The sequence below is a fragment of the Salmo salar genome, chromosome 12 (assembly GCF_965601325.2).
Source record: "Salmo salar chromosome 12, fSalSal1, whole genome shotgun sequence".
Lineage (NCBI taxonomy): Eukaryota > Metazoa > Chordata > Actinopteri > Salmoniformes > Salmonidae > Salmo > Salmo salar.
Window position 1 is genome coordinate 30040923 of NC_138302.1, and position 22565 is coordinate 30063487.

The window sequence follows — 22565 nt, forward strand, 5'->3', positions numbered from 1 at the left end:
GAATCATGATTCATTAAAACTACTTATGACAGCTTATGACAAATGTTATAATGTGTTTTATAAACTGGGTAGAGCTGTGGTATATCAGACATTATAAACTGGGTGGTTCGAGCCCTGAATGATGATTGGCTGAAAGCCATGGTATATCAGACCGTATACCTTGGGTATGACAAAACATGTATTTTTACTGCTCTAATTATGTTGGTAACCAGTTTATAATAGCGATAAGGCACCTCTGGGGTTTGCGATATGTGGCCAATATACCACACGTTGCGTCGTGCATAAGAACAGCCCCCTCTGGCCTTAATATAACTGTTATAAGGCTTTATGAATGCATGCCTAAGAACACCTACAGTAAAGTGTTACCAATTATTTTACAGCACTTACAACCCATGAAAAATCTGAAATCAGAAAATCCACAACAATTTACATATCACAGGATACAAAGACAATGTCAGTTTCAGTAAGCACAAATTAATTTACCCTGCGTGAGAAAGGCCCTACATGGTCCCAGCTGACTATGAAAGATAGGTATGGTTTGTCGAGAAGTGTTTATGCTTATGACACAACGCCACTTCCTGATTCTGTGTACTCTGAACCTGTAGAGGTTGTGGTGTTGGACATATGTCAGGAAGAGATTGTCTGTCCAATCAGAGGCAATCTTTACTGCCATTGACAGCAAGTTTTAGAGTATGTCTAGAATTTAACCCTCTACAATCCATTGCACCTTAGTCTGCAGTTCAAGACCTCTCAGTAGTTGACCTCTCCATCCAAAACACTAATCTCATACTCATTGCCCTAACTAAAGCGAAGAAAACAATATAAAAAAATAAATAATAATAATAAATAAATAATAGTTGGGCACACAATGTAAACATGGATTATACCTGGTACGGACACTAGTTTCTGGAGCTCCTTCTTGAGGCGAGTGATTTCCTTACACAGCTGAATGTCATCCATCCTAAAGACATAAACATTGAATTATTTAAAAACCCTGCATTATTCAGAATTTATTTAACCTTTTATTTAACTAGGCAAGTCAGTTAAGAACAAATTATTCTTTTCAATGATGGCCTAGGAACAGTGGGTCACGGGCAGAATGACAGATTTTTTACCTTGTCAGCTCGGAGATTCGATCTTGCAACCTTTCAGTTACTAGTCCAACGCGCTAACCACTAGGCTATTCAGCAAATGGTCCAATCTAAGTTTGCATGTATTTTCTTAATTTTTTTTGTAATTTAGCAGAAGCTCTTATCCAGAGCGACTTACAATAGTGAGTGTATACATTTTTTGATACCGTTAACCCAGTATCACGGCATCACAGAGCCTACAGACACCCATTACTGTCAGCTAACAGAGAGCCTCACCTCCTCTACCTTTCTATCTGTCAGACAGGATGAACAGGGACCTGCGGTGGGCAACAGCTTTAAACAGAATGCCTGACTTATTAGATATTTCAGATTCTGAACTGTGTCATCAAAGGCTAAAAACAAGATCCAATTATAAAAAACAGTACCGGGCTTCCATACAGTGTGTCACGACTTCCGCCGAAGTCGGTCCCTCTTCTTGTTCGGGCGGCGTTCGACGTCACCGGCCTTCTAGCCATCGCCAATCCACTTTTCATTTTCCATTTGTTTTGTCTTTGTTTTACACACCTGGTTTCAATTCCCCAATTACATGTTCATTATTTAACCCTGTTTTCCCCATGGTTTTTGTGAGTGATTGTTTTATTGTAAGTTCGGTCCGATGTTTGTGGGCTTGGTATTACTTCATGTATTTGGACATTTTGAGTAAAGTTCATTGTGTTACTCATCTCTGCTGTCCTGCGCCTGACTCCTCTGCACCAGCTACACCCAGAACCTTACACAGTGCCTGTGCCAAAACCTCTCTTCTCCAATGAATGAGGAAAGGATTCGCTCCCTCCCTCCATGTAACACCTTCCAAGCATTGCAATACAGTGCAATACAGGGAGTAGGACTAGGCGCTCTGCTCCATGTGGTTAAACTTTTTCAGCCTGGGACCCAAATTAGAAATTCTGTGTTTTCCTGGGACCCAAGTTTAGGAAAACATGCAACTATACGTAAATATCGGTACATTTCATTGCCCTTATGCCTAAAACAAATGCAATACAGACAAAAACAAATGACAATTAAATAAAATGAAATACCCATATAAATTGCAATTCAAGTTTATTTTTCCCCATTAAAAACACTCGTACATATCTGTCTAGATTGGAAGAGTTGCTGTTAAAATACAATAAATTATTTTCATTCTGAACTGGAATAAACTGATTGATCACATCACACAGGTGTAGACCAGAAAACAAACACACACACACACACACACACACACACACACACACACACACACACACACACACACACACACACACACACACACACACACACACACACACACACACACACACACACACACACACACACACACACACACACACACACACACAGTCCTAATGAGAGGTGTGTGGCTGGTTGAAGTTTTCAACAAGTCTCTATTCTGGGCTCAGTTTTTGACAGTGTAACCCTAAGGTCATGCTCAGCATTGAGTGTGTTTCTGTACTTGTTTTTACATTTTTTAAAGAGTTGAGAACCCTGACTCGCATAGGTATGTGGTGCCAAACTGGACCAGAACATCTACTGCTTTCTCAGTCAGGCAGGAGACCAAACTGTGTGAGTGTGTTTGCCTCAAAAAGCATCTTTCTTCAATCAGTTTATTCCAGTTAAGAATAACAATTATCATTGTATTTTAACAGCAACAATTCCAACCTAGACTAGTTTTCAACAATCATTTCTACAGTAAAATGTACAGTAGGCCTGATCATTTTTAATCTTCATCTGTACTGTTACTTAGGGTTGCACTATCAGTAGCTAGCTAGCTTTGGCGAATGTTAGCTATTAGCTGTGTGCAAGGCCAGGGGATTGTTTGAAAGAGAAACTCACATCTACTACTATGAGAGTTAACGTTAGTTAGTACTCCCTTATTACGGCTTATTACTGCTTACCTGTTATAAAATGACAACAATGCCTTGCTAGCTGACTTACTTTTCCACTGTCGAAGCACTGTTTCCTGCAGGATTCTGCCCTGTTCTGAAAGAACTCCCTGGGTTTACCATCAGTGGCGGTTCTAGTCCATTTCAACTGGGGGGGGCCAAGCTGGGGCCAGTTGTACTGTTAGAGGGGCCAGTTACATTAGATGTTATTGTTGTCAAATCGTTTTCTTAACTGCATTGCAGGCATTAGCAGGCAAAAGACCATGTTCATAATCATCATCGTTGGCACTGTCTAATAATGGATGTAAAAAAAGAACGATAGCAAAATGTAGTTATGTAAAAATGATTTCATACTCCACATTTAGGGGGGCCACAAGGGGGTCCAAAATTGTTGTCACAGGGGCACTGGCCCCCCTGCCCCCCCAGAACCGCTAGTGTTTACCATCATGCTGTGGATGTTTGGTCAGGACGTGTCGTTTTGTTAATTTGTTCGTTATGCGAGTCTCATTACTAAGCACTTCCACACACAAAACACATTGTGGGCGCTCCTCGTTATAAGTTTGTATGACAGAGAGAGAAACTCATCGCTGTATATTCGTTTCATGACAATTGAGCTGTCAGACCTTGTGGCTAGCATGAGTCCGTTTGATGACAACGGTGAGTGATGGCGAGTGCGAATGACAAGTCAGTGGCTGACAGCGGATCATCTGCTGCCTGAACGACAGGCAGAACTGCAGAAAAAAGATCCGGTAAACCGCAAAGCACACGGGCATCTCCCTCTCACACTCGCGCAGCAGCCAAACTGAGCAGAGGCCGCTGCTTAAGCGGAAAGCGCACTGAACAGATAGCGCAGATGCACTTGGCCAAATCAATTCCAGTAATTAATGAAACAATTATAAATGTACACTGACACGTCGCGACCCACCTTTAACAGGTCCACTGGGTCGTGAGCCATACTTTAAGAAAGGCGGCTCTAGATGCTGGAGAGTGGTGTCAAACAGACAGGGTACATCATCCATGACTAGGAGGATGAGACATCAGACCATGGGTTAGTTCTAGTCTCCTGCCACATGACACATTTCCCTTCTGAGGAACATCAGTGATGACTCATAGGTCAGTGTAGTGACATACTGTAGAGCAGAACATTATTCATTCTGTAGTGTAGATAGAGCAGAACATCACTGCTGAGTGAGAGGGTCAGCTACAGTATCATCATTAGTAAGCTACATCATTGTTCAGGGCTCAGTGGCAGTGTTATAATTAGAATGTTGTGGACATGGCTACTGAGTGAGGGGTCAGCCCAGTGCCATCATTAAGAAGGGACAGCACTAGCTACTGAGTAATGGTGCTTTCAAGACAACTGGGAACGCTGAAAAAAACAAGGTCAAATCATAACGTCCGTGATCTTCAGGCCGGAAAGTGGGAGTTCAAGAAAGATGGATCCAAGTCGGATCTCGTTTTTTTCAGAGTTCCTGGTTGTCTTGAACGCACTGATGTCGGAAGTCAGAGATTTTCGAGGTCCCAGTACCCAGCCTAGTGACCTCACTAGCTACTGAGTGAGAGGTCAGCCTAATGACATCAGTAAGAAGGGACATCACTAGCTACTGAGGGAGAGGGTCAGTTTCGTAGCATTATCAATAGGGAAGATTATAGGGTAAGTTGTTTTTCCCGACAGCTGAGAGGGATACTGCCCTAAGGTTTATGCATTCACTCACTGTTGTAAATTGCTTTGGATTGGTTATAAAGATGAGCTGAGGAGAGACTGACTGCATCACTTCTTATTTTTATAAGAACGGCATATATTATTTATTGTTATGTTAAACGACGCCAGGACAGCGGAGTCAATCACCACCTTCCGGAGACACCTGAAACCCCACCTCTTCAAGGAATACCTGGGATAGGATAAAGTAATCCTTCTAACCCCCCCCTTAAAAGATTTAGATGCACTATTGTAAAGTGGTTGTTCCACTGGATATTATAGGTGAATGCACCAATTTGTAAGTCGCTCTGGATAAGAGCGTCTGCTAAATGACTAAAATGTAAATGTAAATGTTAAATACAGTAAATAGTTAATTGTTGGTTTACAGGTTGCCTAGATGAAGCTGAACCTTGACTTTTAGAGTTTATAGTTTGAACCCATGCTACTCTATTCTTTATCTAAGACAATAAAGAGAATGGCAGGGCACTGTTCTTATGGTTCCCCCTGTCTGTAAGACAACTGTAGCCCTCTGGTGATGGATTCTGGGTTCTGACTCCTAAACTTGAAATAGTGTTAATTATCACGTATCCGATTGAAATATTGAGTGCTACAGTCTAGGGTCTACACCAGAAGTTAATGGTTATCTGTAGGAGGAATGTATATGGTGGAGGCAATTAAGCTTGAAATGTATTGTGTTAAAGGAAGGGCTGAGTTGGGTAGCTGAGCCTACAGACATCCATCACTGTCAGCTAACTGAGAGCCTCACCTCTCTGCCTCCACTACCTTTCTACCTGTCAGACGGGATGAATAGGGACCTGCGGTGGGCAAGGTGCAGAATACAGATGATGTATGGCCTGAGGGAAACCACAGTATTCTACTTAAACATATTATACTCCATTCTATTCAATTATAATGAAATTGTTGAAGCAGCTTTGCTTCTTATCTTTGTTATCATTGTTATGAGTGGTGTGTTGAATGGGTTTTCTATAAACTTGATTTGATCACGGATATAAGATGCTACTCATATTCCTGAATTGGCAACATACAGGGATCATTATACTAACTACTTGCACTTTATATGCTCAGTCATACTAATTAAAGCCTAGTCTGATTAGATTACTGTGTATCAAAGTCTTGGCTCTAAATGAATCACAGCTCATTCCCTGTCTTTGTGTCACAGTAAGGAAGGGAGGAGATGTCACTATAGTGCATTCTATAGGGTTATGATGATGGTGTAGCACCAGTAAATATGCAGTATAATCATGCCTGGGTATAGACATTCCTGGATTCCTCCTTTCATTCCTTTCTATTGTACCCTGTCTCTTCTAACAGTGTACATAACTGTGAGCATGCATTCACGCACACACAGATGTGTCCCTGTGTTGAGCTTAACCCTGACCCAAAAGCCTAGAAGGGATGAGAGAGCCAAGTCTATGGGTTCGTAGCTTCAACCCCGCAGGACACACACACACACTTACACACACCAACTGGTTAATGGACTGCTGAATGTTTTATTTTTTGTTCTCTTGCTTTGTTTGTTATTTTCCATATTGTGTCTATCTCTGAGAAGCTCTGAGAAGCTACCTTGCCACATTTCTACCAGGAAATCAATCAATTGATAACATTCCGATATTAGCCATTTCTGAAACTCACTTAAATAATTATTTTGATGATACAGCAATAGCAATACAAGGATATAACATCTATAGAATAGACAGAAATGCTCATGGGGGAGGTGTTGTTTTATATATATATATATATATTGGGTAGCTGATATATACAGTTGAAGTTGTAATGCTTAGAGAAGATCTCATGTCAAGAAGATCTCATGTCAAGTGTCACTGAAGTGCTGTGAGTGCAGGTTCACCTGCCTCATCTAAAGCTTATTATTTTGGGTTGTTGCTATAGGCCACCAAGTGCTAACACTTACTTTCTAAATCATTTGTGTGAAATGCTTGATAGTGTATGTGATGTAAACATAGAGAAATACTTCCTTGGAGACCTGAATATTGACTGGTTTTCATCAAACTGTCCGCTCGACAGGAAGCGTCTCACTGTAACCAGTGTCTGTAAATGGTTCAGGTTATTAATCAACCTACCAGGTTGTTTACAAACACTACAGGAACAAGATCATCCACATGTATTGACCACATTTTTACTAATACTGTAGAACTTTGTTCTAAAGCTGTATCCAAACCCATTGGATGCAGTGATCACAATATAGTGGCTATAACCAGGAAAGCCAAAGTTCCAAAAGCTGGGCTTAAAATGTGAGGAATTTATGAAATTGCTTCTTCCAATTATTGATAAAAATGTACCTGTTAAGAAAATTACTGTTAGAACTGTTAAGGATCCATGGATTGATGAGGAATTTAAAAACTGTACAGTGGCCTGCGAAAGTATTCACCCCTCTTGGCATTTTTCCTATTTTGTTGCCTTACAACCTGGAATTAAAATAGATTTTGGGGGGGTTTGTATAATTTCATTTACACAACATGCCTACCATTTTGAGGATGCAAAATGTTTTTTTAATGTGAAACAAACAAAAAATAAGCCAAATAAACTGAAAACTTGAGCGTGCATAACTAGTCACACCCCCCCCCCCCCCCAAAGTCAATACTTTGTAGAGCCACCTTTTGCAGCAATTACAGCTGCAAGTCTCTTGGGATATGTCTCTATAAGCTTGGCACATCTAGCCACTGGGATTTTTGCCCATTCTTCAAGGCAAAACTGCTCCAGCTCCTTCAAATTGGATGGGTTCCTGCTGGTGTACAGCAATCTTTAAGTCATACCACAGATTCTCAATTGGATTGAGGTCTGGGCCTTGACTAGGCCATTCCAAGACATTTAAATGTTTCCCCTTAAATCACTCAAGTGTTGCTTTAGAAGTATGCTTCGGGTCATTGTCCTGCTGGAAGGTGAATCTCCATCCCAGTCTCAAATCTCTGGAAGACTGAAACAGGTTTCCATCAAGAATGTCCCTGTATTTAGCGCCATCCATCATTCCTTCAATTCTGATCAGTTTCCCAGTCCCTGCCGATGGAAAAACATCCCCACTGCATGATGCTGCCACCACCATGCTTCACTGTGGGGATGGTGTTCTCGGGGTGATGAGAGGTGTTGGGTTTGTGCCAGACATAGTGTTTTCCTTGATGGCCAAAAAGCTACATTTTAGTCTCATCTGACCAGAGTACCTTCTTCCATATGTTTGGGGAGTCTCCCACATGCCTTTTGGGGAACACCAAACGTGTTTACTTATTTATTTAAGCAATGGCTTTTTTTCTGGCCACTCTTCCATAAAGCCCAGATCTGTGGAGTGTATGGCTTAAAGTGGTCCTATGGATAGATACTCCAATCTCCGCTGTGGAGCTTTGCATTACCTCCTTGCCTGGACCATGAGTTTTGGTGGGTGGCCCTCTCTTGGCAGGTTTCTTGTGGTGCCATATTCTTTCCATTTTTTAATAATGGATTTAATGGTGCTCCGTGGGATGTTCAAAGTTTCTGATGTTTTTTTATAACCCAACCCTGATCTGTACTTCTCCACAACTTTGTCCCTGACCTGTTTGGAGAGCTCCTTGGTCTTCATGGTGCCGCTTGCTTGGTGGTGCCCCTTGCTTAGTGGTGTTGCAGACTCTGGGAACTTTCAGAACAGGTCTATATATACTGAGATCATGTGACAGATCATGTGACACTTAGATTGCAGACCGGTGGACTTTATTTAATTAATTATGTGACTTCTGAAGGTAACTGGTTGCACCAGATCTTATTTAGGGGCTTCATAGCAAAAGGGGTGAAGACATATGCATGCACCACTTTTCCATTTGTAATTTTTTTGAATATTTTGAAACAAGTAATTTTTTTTCATTTCACTTCACCAATTTGGACTATTTTGTGTATGTCTATTACATGAACTCCACATAAAAAATCTATTTAAATTACAGGTTGTAATGCAATAAAATAGGAAAAATGCCAAGGGGGGTGAATACTTTTGCAAGGCACTGTATGGCTGAAAGAGATGGGGCAAAAGGAGTGGCTAATAAGTCTGGCTGCACATCTGACTGGCTGACTTACTGCAAATTGAGAAATGATGTGACTAAACTCAACAAAAAGAAGAAGAAACTGTATTATGAAGCCAAGATCAATGATATAAAGAACGATGGAAAAAGAATTGGAGTACTTTAAATGAATTTATGGGCAGAAAGACAAATTCAACTCCGTCTTTCATCGAATCAGATGGCTTATTCATCACAACACGATTTGATGTTGCCAATTATTTTAATGATTACTTCATTAGCAAAGTGGGCAAACTTAGACAAGAAATGCCAACAATGAACAGTGAGTCATCGTATTCATGCATTAAAAAACAAATAATGAAAGAAAATCATAGTCAGAATTATTTTTTGTTAGTCCGGGCAAGGTGCAACAATGATTGTTATCGATCAATAATGACAAACCTCCTGGCATTGACAACTACTGAGGATGGTAGCTGACTCTATAGCCACTCCTATCTGTCATATATTTAATCTGAGTGTAGAGGAAAGTGTTTGTCCTCAGGCCTGGAGGGAAGCCAAAGTCAGTCCGCTGCCCATGAGTGGTAAAGTGGCCTTTACTGGTCCTAAAAGCAGACCTATCAGCTTGTTGCCAGCTCTTAGTAAACTGTTGGAAAAAATGGTGTTTGACCAAATACAATGCTATTTCTCTGTAAACAAACTGACAACATACTTTCAGCATACTTATAGAGAAGGGCACTCAACATGTACTGCACTGACACAAATGACTAATGATGTCACACCCTGATCAGTTTCACCTGTCCTCGTTATTGTCTCCACCCCCTCCAGGTGTCGCTTGTTTTCCCCAATGTATTTATCCCTGTGTTTCCTGTCTCTCTGTGCCAGTTCGTCTTGTATGTTAGTGAAGTCAACCAGCGTGTTTTTCCAATACTCCTTTTTCTATTCTCTTTGTGATAGTCCTCCTGGTTTTGACCCCTGCCTGACTCTAGACTTCTTTCCCGCCTGCCTGATCATCCTGCCTGGCCTGACCTTCATTCTGCCTGCCCTTCGGTACCTTTTGGACTCTGAACTGGTTTTGACATTTTTGCCTGTCCACAACCATTCTCTTGCCTTCCCCTATTGGATTAATAAATATTGTAAGACTCCAACCATCTGACTCCTGTGCCTGCATCTGGGTCTCGCCTTGTGTCATGATAGATGATTGGTTGAAATAAATTAATAATAAGAATATTGTGGGAGCTGTACTATTAGATTTCAGTGGAGAATTTGATATTATTGACCATAACCTGTTGTTCAGAAAACGTATGTTTTATGGCATTTCAAACACTGCCATATCATGGATTCAGAGCTATCTATATAATAAAACTCTGTGAGTTTTCTTAAATAGTAGCCTCTTTAATATCAAACATGTTGTTTGTGGTGTACCGCAGGGCAGCTCTCTAGGCCCATTACTCTTTTCTATTTTTTACCAATGACCTGCCACTGGCATTAAACAAAGCCTGTGTGTCCATGTATGCTGATGATTCAACCATATACACTACCGTTCAAAAGTTTGGGGTCACTTAGAAATGTCCTTGTTTTTGAAAGAAAAGCACATTTTCTGTCCATTAAAATAACATAAAATTGATCAGAAATACAGTGTAGACTGCCATCTATATTGGATAACATGATTATATATTTAATTATTATTAAATATGATAATTTTTTATTGAATATTTGAATATTATTATTGAGTTTGATGTTTGATTTTTGCAGTTTGCTGTGCGCTCAACATTTAGAAATGAGAAGCAGGCCAAAGAGTTTATGCACCATATTGCAGAGGTGGAGAGAAACAACATCAGAGAGAATCTGAAAAACTCTCTCCATCATGTCAGATGGCTCCACAGACAGTTCTGTGAAAGAGGAGTTAGTTTATGTCAGATTCTGTCACATGGGCAAGATCGAGTCAAAGTGGAGAAGGCAGACGCGGCACATATAAGCAACGGCATCAGTGCCATCATGGAGGGAGTGGGGGAGCAAGTTGGTCGCTCTGGGAACAGGGAGCTGCTGTGATGACCGGAGCCAAGAATGGTGTGGTCAGCCGGCTGAAGGGGGACAGGGCCTACATCATCGGGATCCACTGTATGGCACACCGCCTTGACCTTTTCTGATGCCATTCGGTCCAACGTGATGTTTCAGAAAGTAGAAGACCTCCTCAGTGGGCTCTACACCTTCTACCACAGCAGTCCACTGAACAGGGCAAACCTGGTAAACAGCTTCCAGGCTCTTGGGCACACACCACTGGTGCCCATCAGAATTGGCGGGACCCGATGGGTAGGACACCTATTGCGTGCACTGGACCACTTCCTGCGAGGTTACCAGGGGCTTGTCCAGCACCTGGAACAGGTAGTGGCTCTAGATTGCTATGCTAAGTACTCCAAATGTCATCATCAATATGTAATGTCCAGTAAATAACAACAAACACGGTTACAATTAGTAACATCATGTTTCAGTGATTTATGCACTGATAAAATGTGTCATATCTAATATAATTTTTTGGGGACGGCAATTAATTGTCTATTTGTATGTCTTTGTTCTTTATGTATTTCAGATTCAATCTGCTGATGCCCAAAATGTCTGAGGTGTCCAGCAGGCCATGGCCAGGAAATACTACTGCGATGGAGGCTGTTGTTATCTGCTTCTGTGGCACCTGAGCAACCTGTCTGCCTGTCTGCAGAGGTCCACTATCACCATAGCAGAAGCCCACAGCTCCTTGGGCTCAACAGGCAGTACTTAAGAAGTACACAACCAGGTATGTTTATTTAAGCTGCAATAAGAAATACTTACCTTAAGTAAATTAGTGAGTGAGAGTGTGTTGTAAAGGAAAAATCTGATAGGATCGTAAAATGAGCCTTTTCTCATCAGAGAAGGGCCCATGATGAAGGCCACAATGGCCAACAGATATGAGGGAATTTCGCTGACCAGAGGTGACAGCAAGACGCTCGTCACCTCACAGGACAAAATGCTTGACAGGCTAGTGGAGAGTATGACTGACAGGTTCCAGGACGCCAGTGTAGGGGTCCTGTGTTCCACCAAGCTGGTCAGCTTCACCAACTGGCCAGAGTCAGGAGATGCAGCAGTAGGTTACTTTGTTTTGTATTACAGGGCAGTCAGGTTAGATTCAGGATCATATTTTTATAGTTTGAGAATTAAAACTGCATGATGCTTGTTGTAATGTATACAATTATTTTAGATTTTGGTGACACTGAACTGGAAACCCTGGTGGACCACTTCAAGCATGTCCTGGAGACCTCTGGCATCCATGTTGAAAGGATCCCTGACCAGTGGACTGTCCTGAAGGTGCTGATGTACCAGGAGCCCCAGTCCCTGCAGAAGATGTCCTGGTTCCGTGTCAACAGCAGCCATCAGCATTCCTGCCCTGATTTTCTAGCATTGGTTAACCTGGTCCTGTCCTTCCCTGCCTCCACAGCTGAATGTGAAAGAGGTTTTAATACCATGAAACAGATGAAAAACGATTGGCGGTCCAACCTAGAGTCTGATACACTGTCAGATTTCCTTATGGTCCAGCTGTCCTCTCCAGAGATCAGGGAGTATGATCCAATTAAAGCTGTGATGCTGTGGCACCAGGACTCTGTTAGGAGCAGGAGGCCAGACTTCATGGACTGTGCAAAGAGGCTGATTGCGGTAGAGAGCAAGGAGTCTAATGAGGAGGTTTAAGTGTATTACAATGATTAAGCATCTGATAGGTTTACAAAACCTTCAAATGTTCTTTAATGTTTGATCCTTACGTACATTTAATAGCAAATACTTCAGTAGAATTTTGAGTTCAAGATTTCTTCAGTTGAATTCAGGCTGGGAAATTAAATCTAGCCACAGCCAAAATTAACCAGCATCTGATAAGTCTCTATTTTAGCTGTATTTTATCAGGGTATTTCTACTCAAAGTAAAGGATTTGTAGACGTGTTTCCCCTTTGTATCAGGAGAACACCAGTTCTATGTCCACTGCACTTCTCATAATTGTATCTTACCATTGTTGTTGCCCTGTTTAAACTTCTATGTACTCTTATTCATTGTATCTCATATATTATTTGTTTTTATCATGGTGTGCCCACTGTTTGGCGTGTTTTCACCCTGGACAGCACTTTTGGCCAACTACAGTGGTTTTTAAATGTGCTCTACAAATACACTTGATTTGATTAACTGTTGATCAATATATTACAATAATTTTGTTTCAAATTTTGCTCTGGCCTCTTTAAGTTTGTATTCAACATAATACCTTATTGTCTCAATGAAATGTACTGAAATGAATGTATATTTGACCCACAAAGGCAATTTATTATTTTGGCCAGTAAAAAATATGCTTAGCTGGTGGATTTTTTCATCTACCAGTCCCCTTGGCAGGTGAGACAAAAAGTAAATTTCAGACACTGGTTACACACACACACAAGCACAAGCTATTCCGAATAATACATGACAATACAGTAGAATTATCTAGATTAGAGATATCCAGAGTAGAGCTATCCAGATTAGAGATAACTGACATACAAGACACTCACATGTATCTGAGTTCTGACTCTCTTCTGACCAGCACATCTCGAATCCTGTCAATCTTGAAAAGCTCTCCCTCGATGTCATCTATGGTGATGGTGGAGTCTGCCATGGAGACAATGTCCTCTTCTGATCAGAGAGAAGGACAGACAAAAGTTAAGTTTTTCTATTCAACTTCTTTCCAGATCTACATTTCGGAATGATATGGATATGGTAGAATAGGTAGGCAAACGGGTGCTCACCCGCAACCATGCACACACACACAGTCGCACACACACACACACACACACACACACACACACACACACACACACACACACACACACACACACACACACACACACACACACACACACACACACACACACACACACACACACAGTTGGGTTGTCAAAGCAACATTGTGACAAGATAAAGCTGGCATACGCAAAAAGATGGCTGTATGACACAACATATCCTACTGTAGCATCATGGATAAGGTAGCTTGGGACCAGATCATCTTCTTTGTATGCTGCCAAGCAAAACATTGATTTTGTCTGGTTCAATGCAGGCTAAGGAATTAAATGAGGGTTTGTTCCAGGCTTAATCAAATACACACACAGCAAAAGCTGAAAACAGAGAGATATGCTTCTTAAAAAAATACATCTAGCCGGGGCCTAACGCTTTTGCTGTGATGAAAACAATTCATTAAAAGTCACAAAATCCACACTTTGGCAGCAAGTTGGAGGCTTCTTCCTCAGTCATTGTTATGAGAAACGTTAGAGGTAAAAACTTTTCAGCCTTTGAGTACAAATACTTTTTTAGCAATTCCCCAGCATGTGAGAAGTAGAGGTAGAAGAACTGTGTTCCTTGTAATTACTGTTGATGGTCTGAACCCACGGAGACTCTGGGGAACCATTTGAGAAAAGAGTTGACTGTCTGAGTGCTCTGGTGCAGACAGTGCTCTAGCTCTCAGTGAGTAAATGAGAAAGAGCGAGCGAGCGAGAGAGAAAGTTTGCGCACGAGTGAGTCTGCCTCTGTGTGTCCTACCTCCCTCACCCCCAGCGGGCTTTGAGCGGACTATAAATCACCAAGAAAAATACATTTAAGTATGAACAGCTACTTATTGGGTTTTACAGCGGCAGCCAGACATCAGCACAAGGAAATACCTAACAGAATGACATTATAATAAATACTTATGTGTATGTCAATGTGCATTTCTTGAATTTATGCAGGGCACACCTTGCCAGGCCGTTTCTTTAAGTTGCTTTATAAAATGTACTTGGATTTTTACTACTTTGGTAACCAGAGTGTAATTACTATGGGTAGTATACCATCCTTTACCACTATTCCATCTAACCTGCTGTTACACAATGTGATCATAGGTAATGTATTATAAGCTTTGCCACATCTCAGCCGCTATATCTAACCCGTTTGTCTCTCTGCCCCAAGCTGTTAACATCAAGCTTTGTTTTCCCTCAGAGTCCCAATAACTAGTGTGGGATGGAGCCAGTTCAAAACATTTCAGCTTCAGACCCACTGCAGAATTTCAATCGAGCCAAACACTCTGCCATGAAACCAAACATTCCACTGCTTCCACCTCCCCAACTCCCTATTGCTTTCACAGATTTACGCCTACTAGTCACACAAATGAGGATTATACATGTATTTACCATCTGATCCTAGATCAGTATTTCTTGATCAAACATTCAACTGCATCCACCTCCACAACTACCTATTTCTTTCGCAGATTTACACCTACAAGTCACAGAAAAAAAACAGATTATACATGGATTTAACTTTATTTACTGATCCTAGACCTGTCAGAAAGATCAGTAATTCCTTGATGAAGGCGAATTGAGGTATGCTGCTGAGTGTCCTGCGTGCCAAAATACTGTGTTAGCTCGCTGAGCTAAAGGAAGTCAGAGGTTCAACAGTTCAGTCAGTCTGCCTTCTCTTCCTCCGAGTCTCTTCTGAGTCTCGTCTGCTGGTGTCTTGGTTCCCTAGCGGATCTGCTAACTAACTCTCCCCCGCTGTTGAGCTGCTCTGTGTGGAGCTCGACTAACTGAGACACCACCTGGGCTGGGGATTGAGAAACCTCACACCACCACCACTGACTGAACAGAGAATCTGATAGTCTCATCCCTCAGGAGGAAGAGGGAGACTGTCTACTTTGATACCCTTTGCAATGGCAAATATATACAAGATGTGTGTTTAGTCTGGAAGTCAATTGAAAATAAAGCTGAGAGAGAAGGGTGGGGAAGAGCGCGAGAGAGAGAGAGAGAGAAGAGAAATAAGCAGAGATATCCTTTTCTCTTCCTCACACATAGGCTAGCCCCAGGGATTGCAGGCTGGACTGGGCTTGATGTGCAGAATCAGATATAACATCCTTTGAGGGAGCTGAAAGGAAGAGAAGAGGTGTATTCTAACTAGTGCTAGCGGTGCGTGGGGAAAATCACTGGGGAAAGGCCTCCCGAGTGGTGCAGTGGTCTAAGGCTGTGCCACTAGAGATTCTGGGTTTGAGTCCAGGCTCTGTCCGGGAGACCCATGGGGCGGTGCACAATTGGCCCAGTGTCGTCCGGGTTAGGAGAGGGTTTGGCCGGTAGGGATGTCCTTGTCCCATCGCGCACTAGCGACTCCTGTGTCGGGAGCAGTGCACGCTGACATGGTCGCCAGGTGTACGGTTTCTTCTCCGACACATTGGTGCGGCTGGCATCCGGGTTAAATGGGCATTGTGTCAAGAAGCAGTGCGGCTTGGTTGGGTTGTGTTTCGGAGGACGCACGGCTCTTGACCTTCGCCTCTCCCGAGTCCGTACGGGAGTTGTAGTGATGAGACAAGACTGTAAATACCAATTGATGTGGCTGTCCATGGTTTTGATTTCTGTGCGTGTCCGCTCACGCGTGTGTGTGCACATTCGGGTAAGTAGAAAAACATGTTGACTCACCCTACTTGTAGAGCAAAGCCAATGCCATCCTCCTCTCTTTCATGTTGACGAAACGGTTTATCACTATGTCATGCAGTACATGCTTTTATTTTTTGTTGTCCTATGCTACCCGGCTAAAATGTTTGCTCGCTAGCCTAACTTCTATTCAAAGGAAACGTTGGCTAGTTAACATTAGCCTTCTACATCCAGCTACATATTGAACTTGTATTAAATCAAATCACATTTTATTTGTCACATGCGCCGAATACAACAGGTGTAGTCCCTACAGTGAAATGCTTACTTACAAGCCCTTAACCAACAATGCAGTTTTAAGAAAATATTAAATAGCAGCAGTAAATAACAATAGCGGGGCTATATACAGGTGGTACCGGTTCAGAGTCAATGTTTCATTGTGCGGAGGCACCGGTGTCGAGGTAATTATGTACATGCAGGTAGGGTTATTAAAGTGGCTATGCATAGATAAGAACAGAGAGTAGCAGCAGCGTATGGGGGGGGGGGGCAAATAGTCTGGGTAGCCATTTGATTAGCTGTTCAGGACTCTTATGGCTTGGGGGTAGAAGCTGTTTAGAAGCCTCTTGGACCTAGACTTGGCGCTCCGGTACCGCTAGCCGTGCGGTAGCAGAGAGAACAGTCTATGACTAGGGTGGCTGGAGTCTTTGACAATTTTTAGGGCCTTCCTCTGACACTGCCTGGTATAGTGGTCCTTGATGGCAGGAAGCGTGGCCCTGGTAATGTACGGGGCCGTACGCACTACCCTCTGTAGTGCCTTGCGGTCGGAGGCCGAGCTGTTACCATACCAGGCAGTGATGCAACCCGTCTCAGGTCAGGGGCACAACAATGTATGAATTAATGGTTGGATCAGAATTGCCATTATAATCACTGGCCAGTTTGGAGAAAAAAGTAAAAGCCAAGTACAAATCCCTATCTCAATGGGATTTGAGAGCATACTTTTTTTTTGGTACACCAGGACCATTCACAGTTGCGCTCGCTCAGTTTAGCTCAACGCTGATTGGGAGACCAGATGCTCGCTGGCTTCCTTTGCATTCAATGCTACGGGTGGCAAAAATATCATACTCGTTTGGACCAGACAGCATCAGATAGATGGCCTACACATAGAGAGACAGAGGGGCGCTGTTTCGCTCGCTCGGATGCTTTCTCCTAGGAGATACATTCAGCCTCTTGCGAATTGAAGGGAAATTATGAAACACAGAGAGACTAAAGATAAATTATAGTGTTTGTTTTTTTCCCCAATTTTTGGGGGAAGGCTTCCCATGGCATCCTTGAATACATGCCACTGCTGATTAGGCTCTGTGACCTTTGGCTTGTACTGAGAGAGTTAAAAAGCTGAAGAAAAGAGACTTGATGACTATCAGCAGTGTATATTCACTCATATCCCTTTGGCATCTGTCAGCATTGTATTGTGTACAAGCCTGAGACTCCCAAAGAGCCAAAGCACTCAGCTTTCTCAGCCAGGCACAAAGGATGAATACTTAGCTATATGAATCTTCACAGAGCCGCTCAGCTGTGTTACTATGACACACTTCCTGATGTGACCCGCTACGACAGCGCTTATGTCAAGACAGCCATGGCACGTTTACTCCGGAGGGAGAGGTAGTCTCATCATAAAGACTGATTAGTTGACTCTGGATCTTAAAAACTTCGAACTCCATTCAAGTAAACCTGACAACACTCCCAACATCCCCTAAAGTTCAAACCTCTCTCTCTCTATAACTCTATTGTCTTTAGTATCCATTCCCATCCCTCCTCTGACCTACACTTCCCCCGTTAAGGACAATGCACGTGGCACGTTGGGATTTCAAAATGCTACAACAGGCTTCCCAAAAGCCATCAGTGAGAGGTTCACTGTGTACCCAGCCTCCGGCGCCCATTACCTTGACAGCCATCATCACGTCTGGGGCTGAGAGGTTGGTCGGGTCTGGCGGTACTAGGCGGCATGTTCACACCCCTTCACTAAGTGAAAGAGATCAGAGTAGGGCTGGAGGGGGGTCATTCCTGGAGCTAGAGCCAGGGTCACTGTGAGAGTGCACAGCGGAAGTGTGTGTGTAATGGTGTGTATAATAGTGTGTGCAATAGTGTGTGTGTGTGTGTGTGTGTGTGTGTGTGTGTGTGTGTGTGTGTGTGTGTGTGTGTGTGGTGTGTGTGTGTGTGTGTGTGTGTGTGTGTGTGTGTAGAGAGGAAGAAATAGATAATAGAGATACTAGAAGAACAGTCATCCAATTCCTCTGCAGAGCTTCTCATGTTGAGACAATTTCTGTGTTCCAAACTCAATTAAAAAGTACACTACTACCTGTCTTTCAACCTCGCTCTGCGGAACTAACTTTAAAAGTTTGACTGTGGCTCGCTCCAAGTCCATGTCTTTCACCCTCCCTAAGAGAATGTCTAGCACACTGTCACTGGAGGACACTGCTGGATCTGTTAGCCGACCGTTAAATGTTAGCATTCAGCATCCACATAGCATGTGTAGTATGGCATAGAACAATGTACGTGACTCCCTCCTCTGAAGTCTAATTATGTTACGCTTCGAAGAGAGCTGCCACTCACGACAAACCACAGTGTGTTTGAAACAAGGCCTGGATTTGCTGTCTTTCTTCTCCTCCCTCTATCCCTTATTTTGTCCCCCCTCCATCAGCCTGGGTGGTTTTCTTCTTAATGAGGTAGATATCACACAGTGACGGACTAACGGACAGGGAGGATGGGAGGGAGAGAGGAGGGAGGGCAGGAAGAAGGGTAGAAGGAGGGAGAGATGAGGGAGTGAGGATGAGAAGACCGGAAATAAAGAGAGAGGGGTAGAGGGGAAAAGATAGAGAAAGACAGGGTGAGAAAAAGAGAGAGAGATATATATAAAAAATATATATAGAGAGGGAGAGATATAGAAAGAAAGAAAGAAAGAAAGAAAGAAAGAAAGAAAGAAAGAAAGAAAGAAAGAAAGAAAGAAAGAAAGAAAGAAAGAAAGAAAGAAAGAAAGAAAGAAAGAAAGAAAGAAAGGAGAGAGTCAGATTCCTAATTTTGAGGAAGTGCAGTAATAGACTACAGGTACTTTGATTGAAGAGAAATAGAAGATAATGACTAAAACAATAAAAAATGTAAGTTACAAAAAAATTATATAAATTATTCTCAACAAACAAACACTTTCCTATTCCTTTTGTTGTTGAAACATGAAAGCAAAAGGAGAATGACTGAGAGAATTGTTGATGTAATGATATGAATAGTGTGGGAACAGTGTGTCCCCAGCCTTGCAAAACTGACACTCGCAATGTTCTCTTCCATTCTTAATGTCTTGTTAAGTCTCATCTGTGCTCCATCATCTTTAATTTGAGGTGCAATTTACTGACTATAATGGCGTACACCCTGTGACTGTACACATTATTCTAAAATGGACACATACACGTTATTAAAAAAACTCACTTATGGCTTTACATCACCTGCCATCACATGGTTGGAGAGTTACTTATCCAGTAGAACCCAGAGAGTGTTCTTCAATGGAAGTTTCTCTAACATCAGATATGTACAGTGTGGTATCCCTCAGGGCAGTTGCCTTGGGTCGTTACTCTTCTCTATTTTTAAAAATGATTTGCCACTTGTCTTGCAAGATGCTAAAATGACTATGTATTCTGATGATTGCACACTCTACACATCTGCACCTACAGCCAGTGAGCTCACTGAGACTCTTAGCAAGGAGTTACAGTCATTGTCAGAATGAGTCATTAACAATAAACTGGCCTTAAATACATCTAAAAACCAAAAGCATTGTATTTGGTTCAAAGCATTCTCCTAGACCTAAACCTCAAATGGAGTTGTGCATAAAAGGGGGTGACCATTGAACAAGTTGAAGAAGCTGAACTCCTAGGAGGAACATTGGATGGTCAGCTGTCATGGTCAAGTCATATTGACAAAGTTGTTGTAAAGATGGGGAGAGGTATGTCTGTTACAAAAAAAAATCTGCGTTTTTGACACAAGTGTACTACAACTGTTCAGGCGCGGATCTTGATCAATGGTCAGGTGCAGCAAAGAAATACCTATTAAAGCTGCAGCTGGCTCAAAACAAAGCAGCACACCTTGTCCTTAACTGCACACACAGAACTAACATCAGCAACATGCATAATAGTATTTCATGTTTGAGGGTTTAGGAGAAATTGACTACTTCTCGTGTGTTTGAAAATGCCTAACCATTTGAATAATCTATTTGCATACACTTCAGACATACACTGTACATACCGCACCAGACACACCACTATGGGTTTCTTCACTGTACCCAAACCAAAAACAGATTTAATACGTCACTTAGTTACAGTGCCTTCAGAAAGTATTCAGACTTTTTCCACATTTTGTTACGTTACAGCCTTATTCTAAAATGTATTAAATAAAACAATATCCTCAGTAATCTACACACAATACACCATAATGACAAAGCGAAAACAGGTTTTTCAAATTTTTGGCAAATGTATTAACAATAAAAAACAGAAATACCTTATTTACATAAGTATTCAGACCCTTTGATATGAGACTCAAAATTGAGCTCAGGTGCATCCTGTTTCCATTGATCATTCTTGAGATGTTTCTACAACTTGATTGGAGTCCACCTGTGGTAAATTCAATTGATTGGACATGATTTGGAAAGGCACACACCTGTCTATATAAGATCCCACAGTTTACAGTGCATGTCAGAGCAAAAACCAAGCCATGAGGTCGAAGGAATTGTCCGTAGAGCTCCGAGACAGGATTGTGTCGAGGCACAGATCTAGGGAAGTACCCAAAACATTTCTGCAGCATTGAAGGTCCCTAAGAACAGTGGCTTCCATCATTCTTAAATGAAAGAAGTTTGGAACCACCAAGACTCTTACTAGACCTGGCCAAACTGAGCAATCGGGGGAGAAGGGCCCTCTGACCGAGTTCTAGAGTTCCTTTGTGGAGATGGGAGAACCTTCCAGAAGGAAAACAATCTCTGCAGCACTCCACCAATTGGGCCTTTATGGTAGAGTGGCCAGGCAGAAGCCACTCCTCAGTAAAAGACACACGACAGCCCGCTTGGAGTTTGCCAAAAGGCACCTAAAGACTCTCAGACCATGAGAAACAAGATTCTCTGGTCTGATGAAACCAAGATTGAACTCTTTGGCCTGAATGCCAAGCATCACGTCTGGAGGAAATCTGGCACCATCCCTATTGTGAAGCATGGTGGTGGCAGCATCAAGCTGTGGGGATGTTTTTCAGCCGTAGGGACTGTGAGACTAGTCAGGATCGAGGCAAAGATGAATGGAGCAAAGTACATAGAGATCCTTGATGAAAACCTGCTCCAGAGCGCTCAGGACCTCAGACTGGGGCGAAGGTTCACATTCCAACAGAACAATGATCCTAAGCACACAACCAAGACTACACAGGAGTGGCTTCGGGACAAGTCTCTGAATGTCCTTGAGTGGCCCAGCCAGAGCCCGGACTTGAACCTGATCGAACATCTCTGGAGAGACTTGAAAATAGCTGTGCATCAATGCTCCCCATCCAACCTGATAGAGCTTGAGAAGATCTGCAGAGAAGAATGGGAGAAACTCCCCAAATACAGGTGTGCCAAACTTGTAGTGTCAGACCCAAGAAGACTCAAGGCAGTAATCGCTGCCAAAGGTTCTTCAACAAAGTACTGAGTAAATGTTCTGAACACTTATGTAATTTTGATATTTCATTTTTATTAAAAAATTATTAGCAAACATTTCTAAAAAACAGTTTTTGCATTGTCATTATGGGGTATCTTGTGTAGATTGATGAGGGGGAAAAATTAATTTAATCCATTATAGAATAAGGCTGTAACCTAACAAGATGTGGAAATAGTCAAGGGGTCTGAATACATTCCGAAGGCACTGCATGTATAGAGCCATGTCATCATGGAATGCTCTGCCACCAGAGTTGACTCAGGCAAAAAGAAAGTTTAGCTTTAAAAACAGATGAAAAAAACAACATATTGTATCACAGCACCTCTACTCTTTCTAAAGATCAAATTTAACTGTAGAGTATATGTATATGAATAGTGTGTCAAAATAATTTTTGTTGTCTCTTGGTGTCTTTCCAATATAGAAGTCGTATATTCTTTTTTATTTTGAATGTCATGTCCTTGTTTATAGCTGTTCTGTACTTTGTCATGTATTTGTACGTTTTGTGTGGACCCCAGCAAGAGTTAGCTGCTGCATGTGCAGTAGTTGATGGGATCCTAATGAAATGAAAAAAGCGCTCTAGTTACAGCTGTTGACTGCCACCTGTAGACGTGCATTTTGAAACAAACATCAACACCTGCATGCAACTGCAAGCATTTTTCCTGTAACAAATACTATTGTCTTCACTTTCTCAGGTCAATTATGCACACACAAACA

The 22565-nt window shown here is 42.1% G+C and overlaps 1 protein-coding gene across 1 annotated transcript in view; it reads right to left on the minus strand.

Moving 5' to 3' along the window:
- The window catches only part of LOC106564680 (bMERB domain-containing protein 1), a 38859-nt gene that overhangs the window by 16194 nt on the left and 100 nt on the right, over positions 1-22565 (minus strand). Inside the window, exons 2-3 of the mRNA XM_082958818.1 lie at positions 13276-13396; positions 888-961 (exon numbers count right to left, since the gene is read on the minus strand). Of these exons, the coding sequence (XP_082814944.1) occupies positions 888-961; positions 13276-13396 (195 nt within the window). The remainder of the gene's footprint in view (positions 1-887; positions 962-13275; positions 13397-22565) is intronic.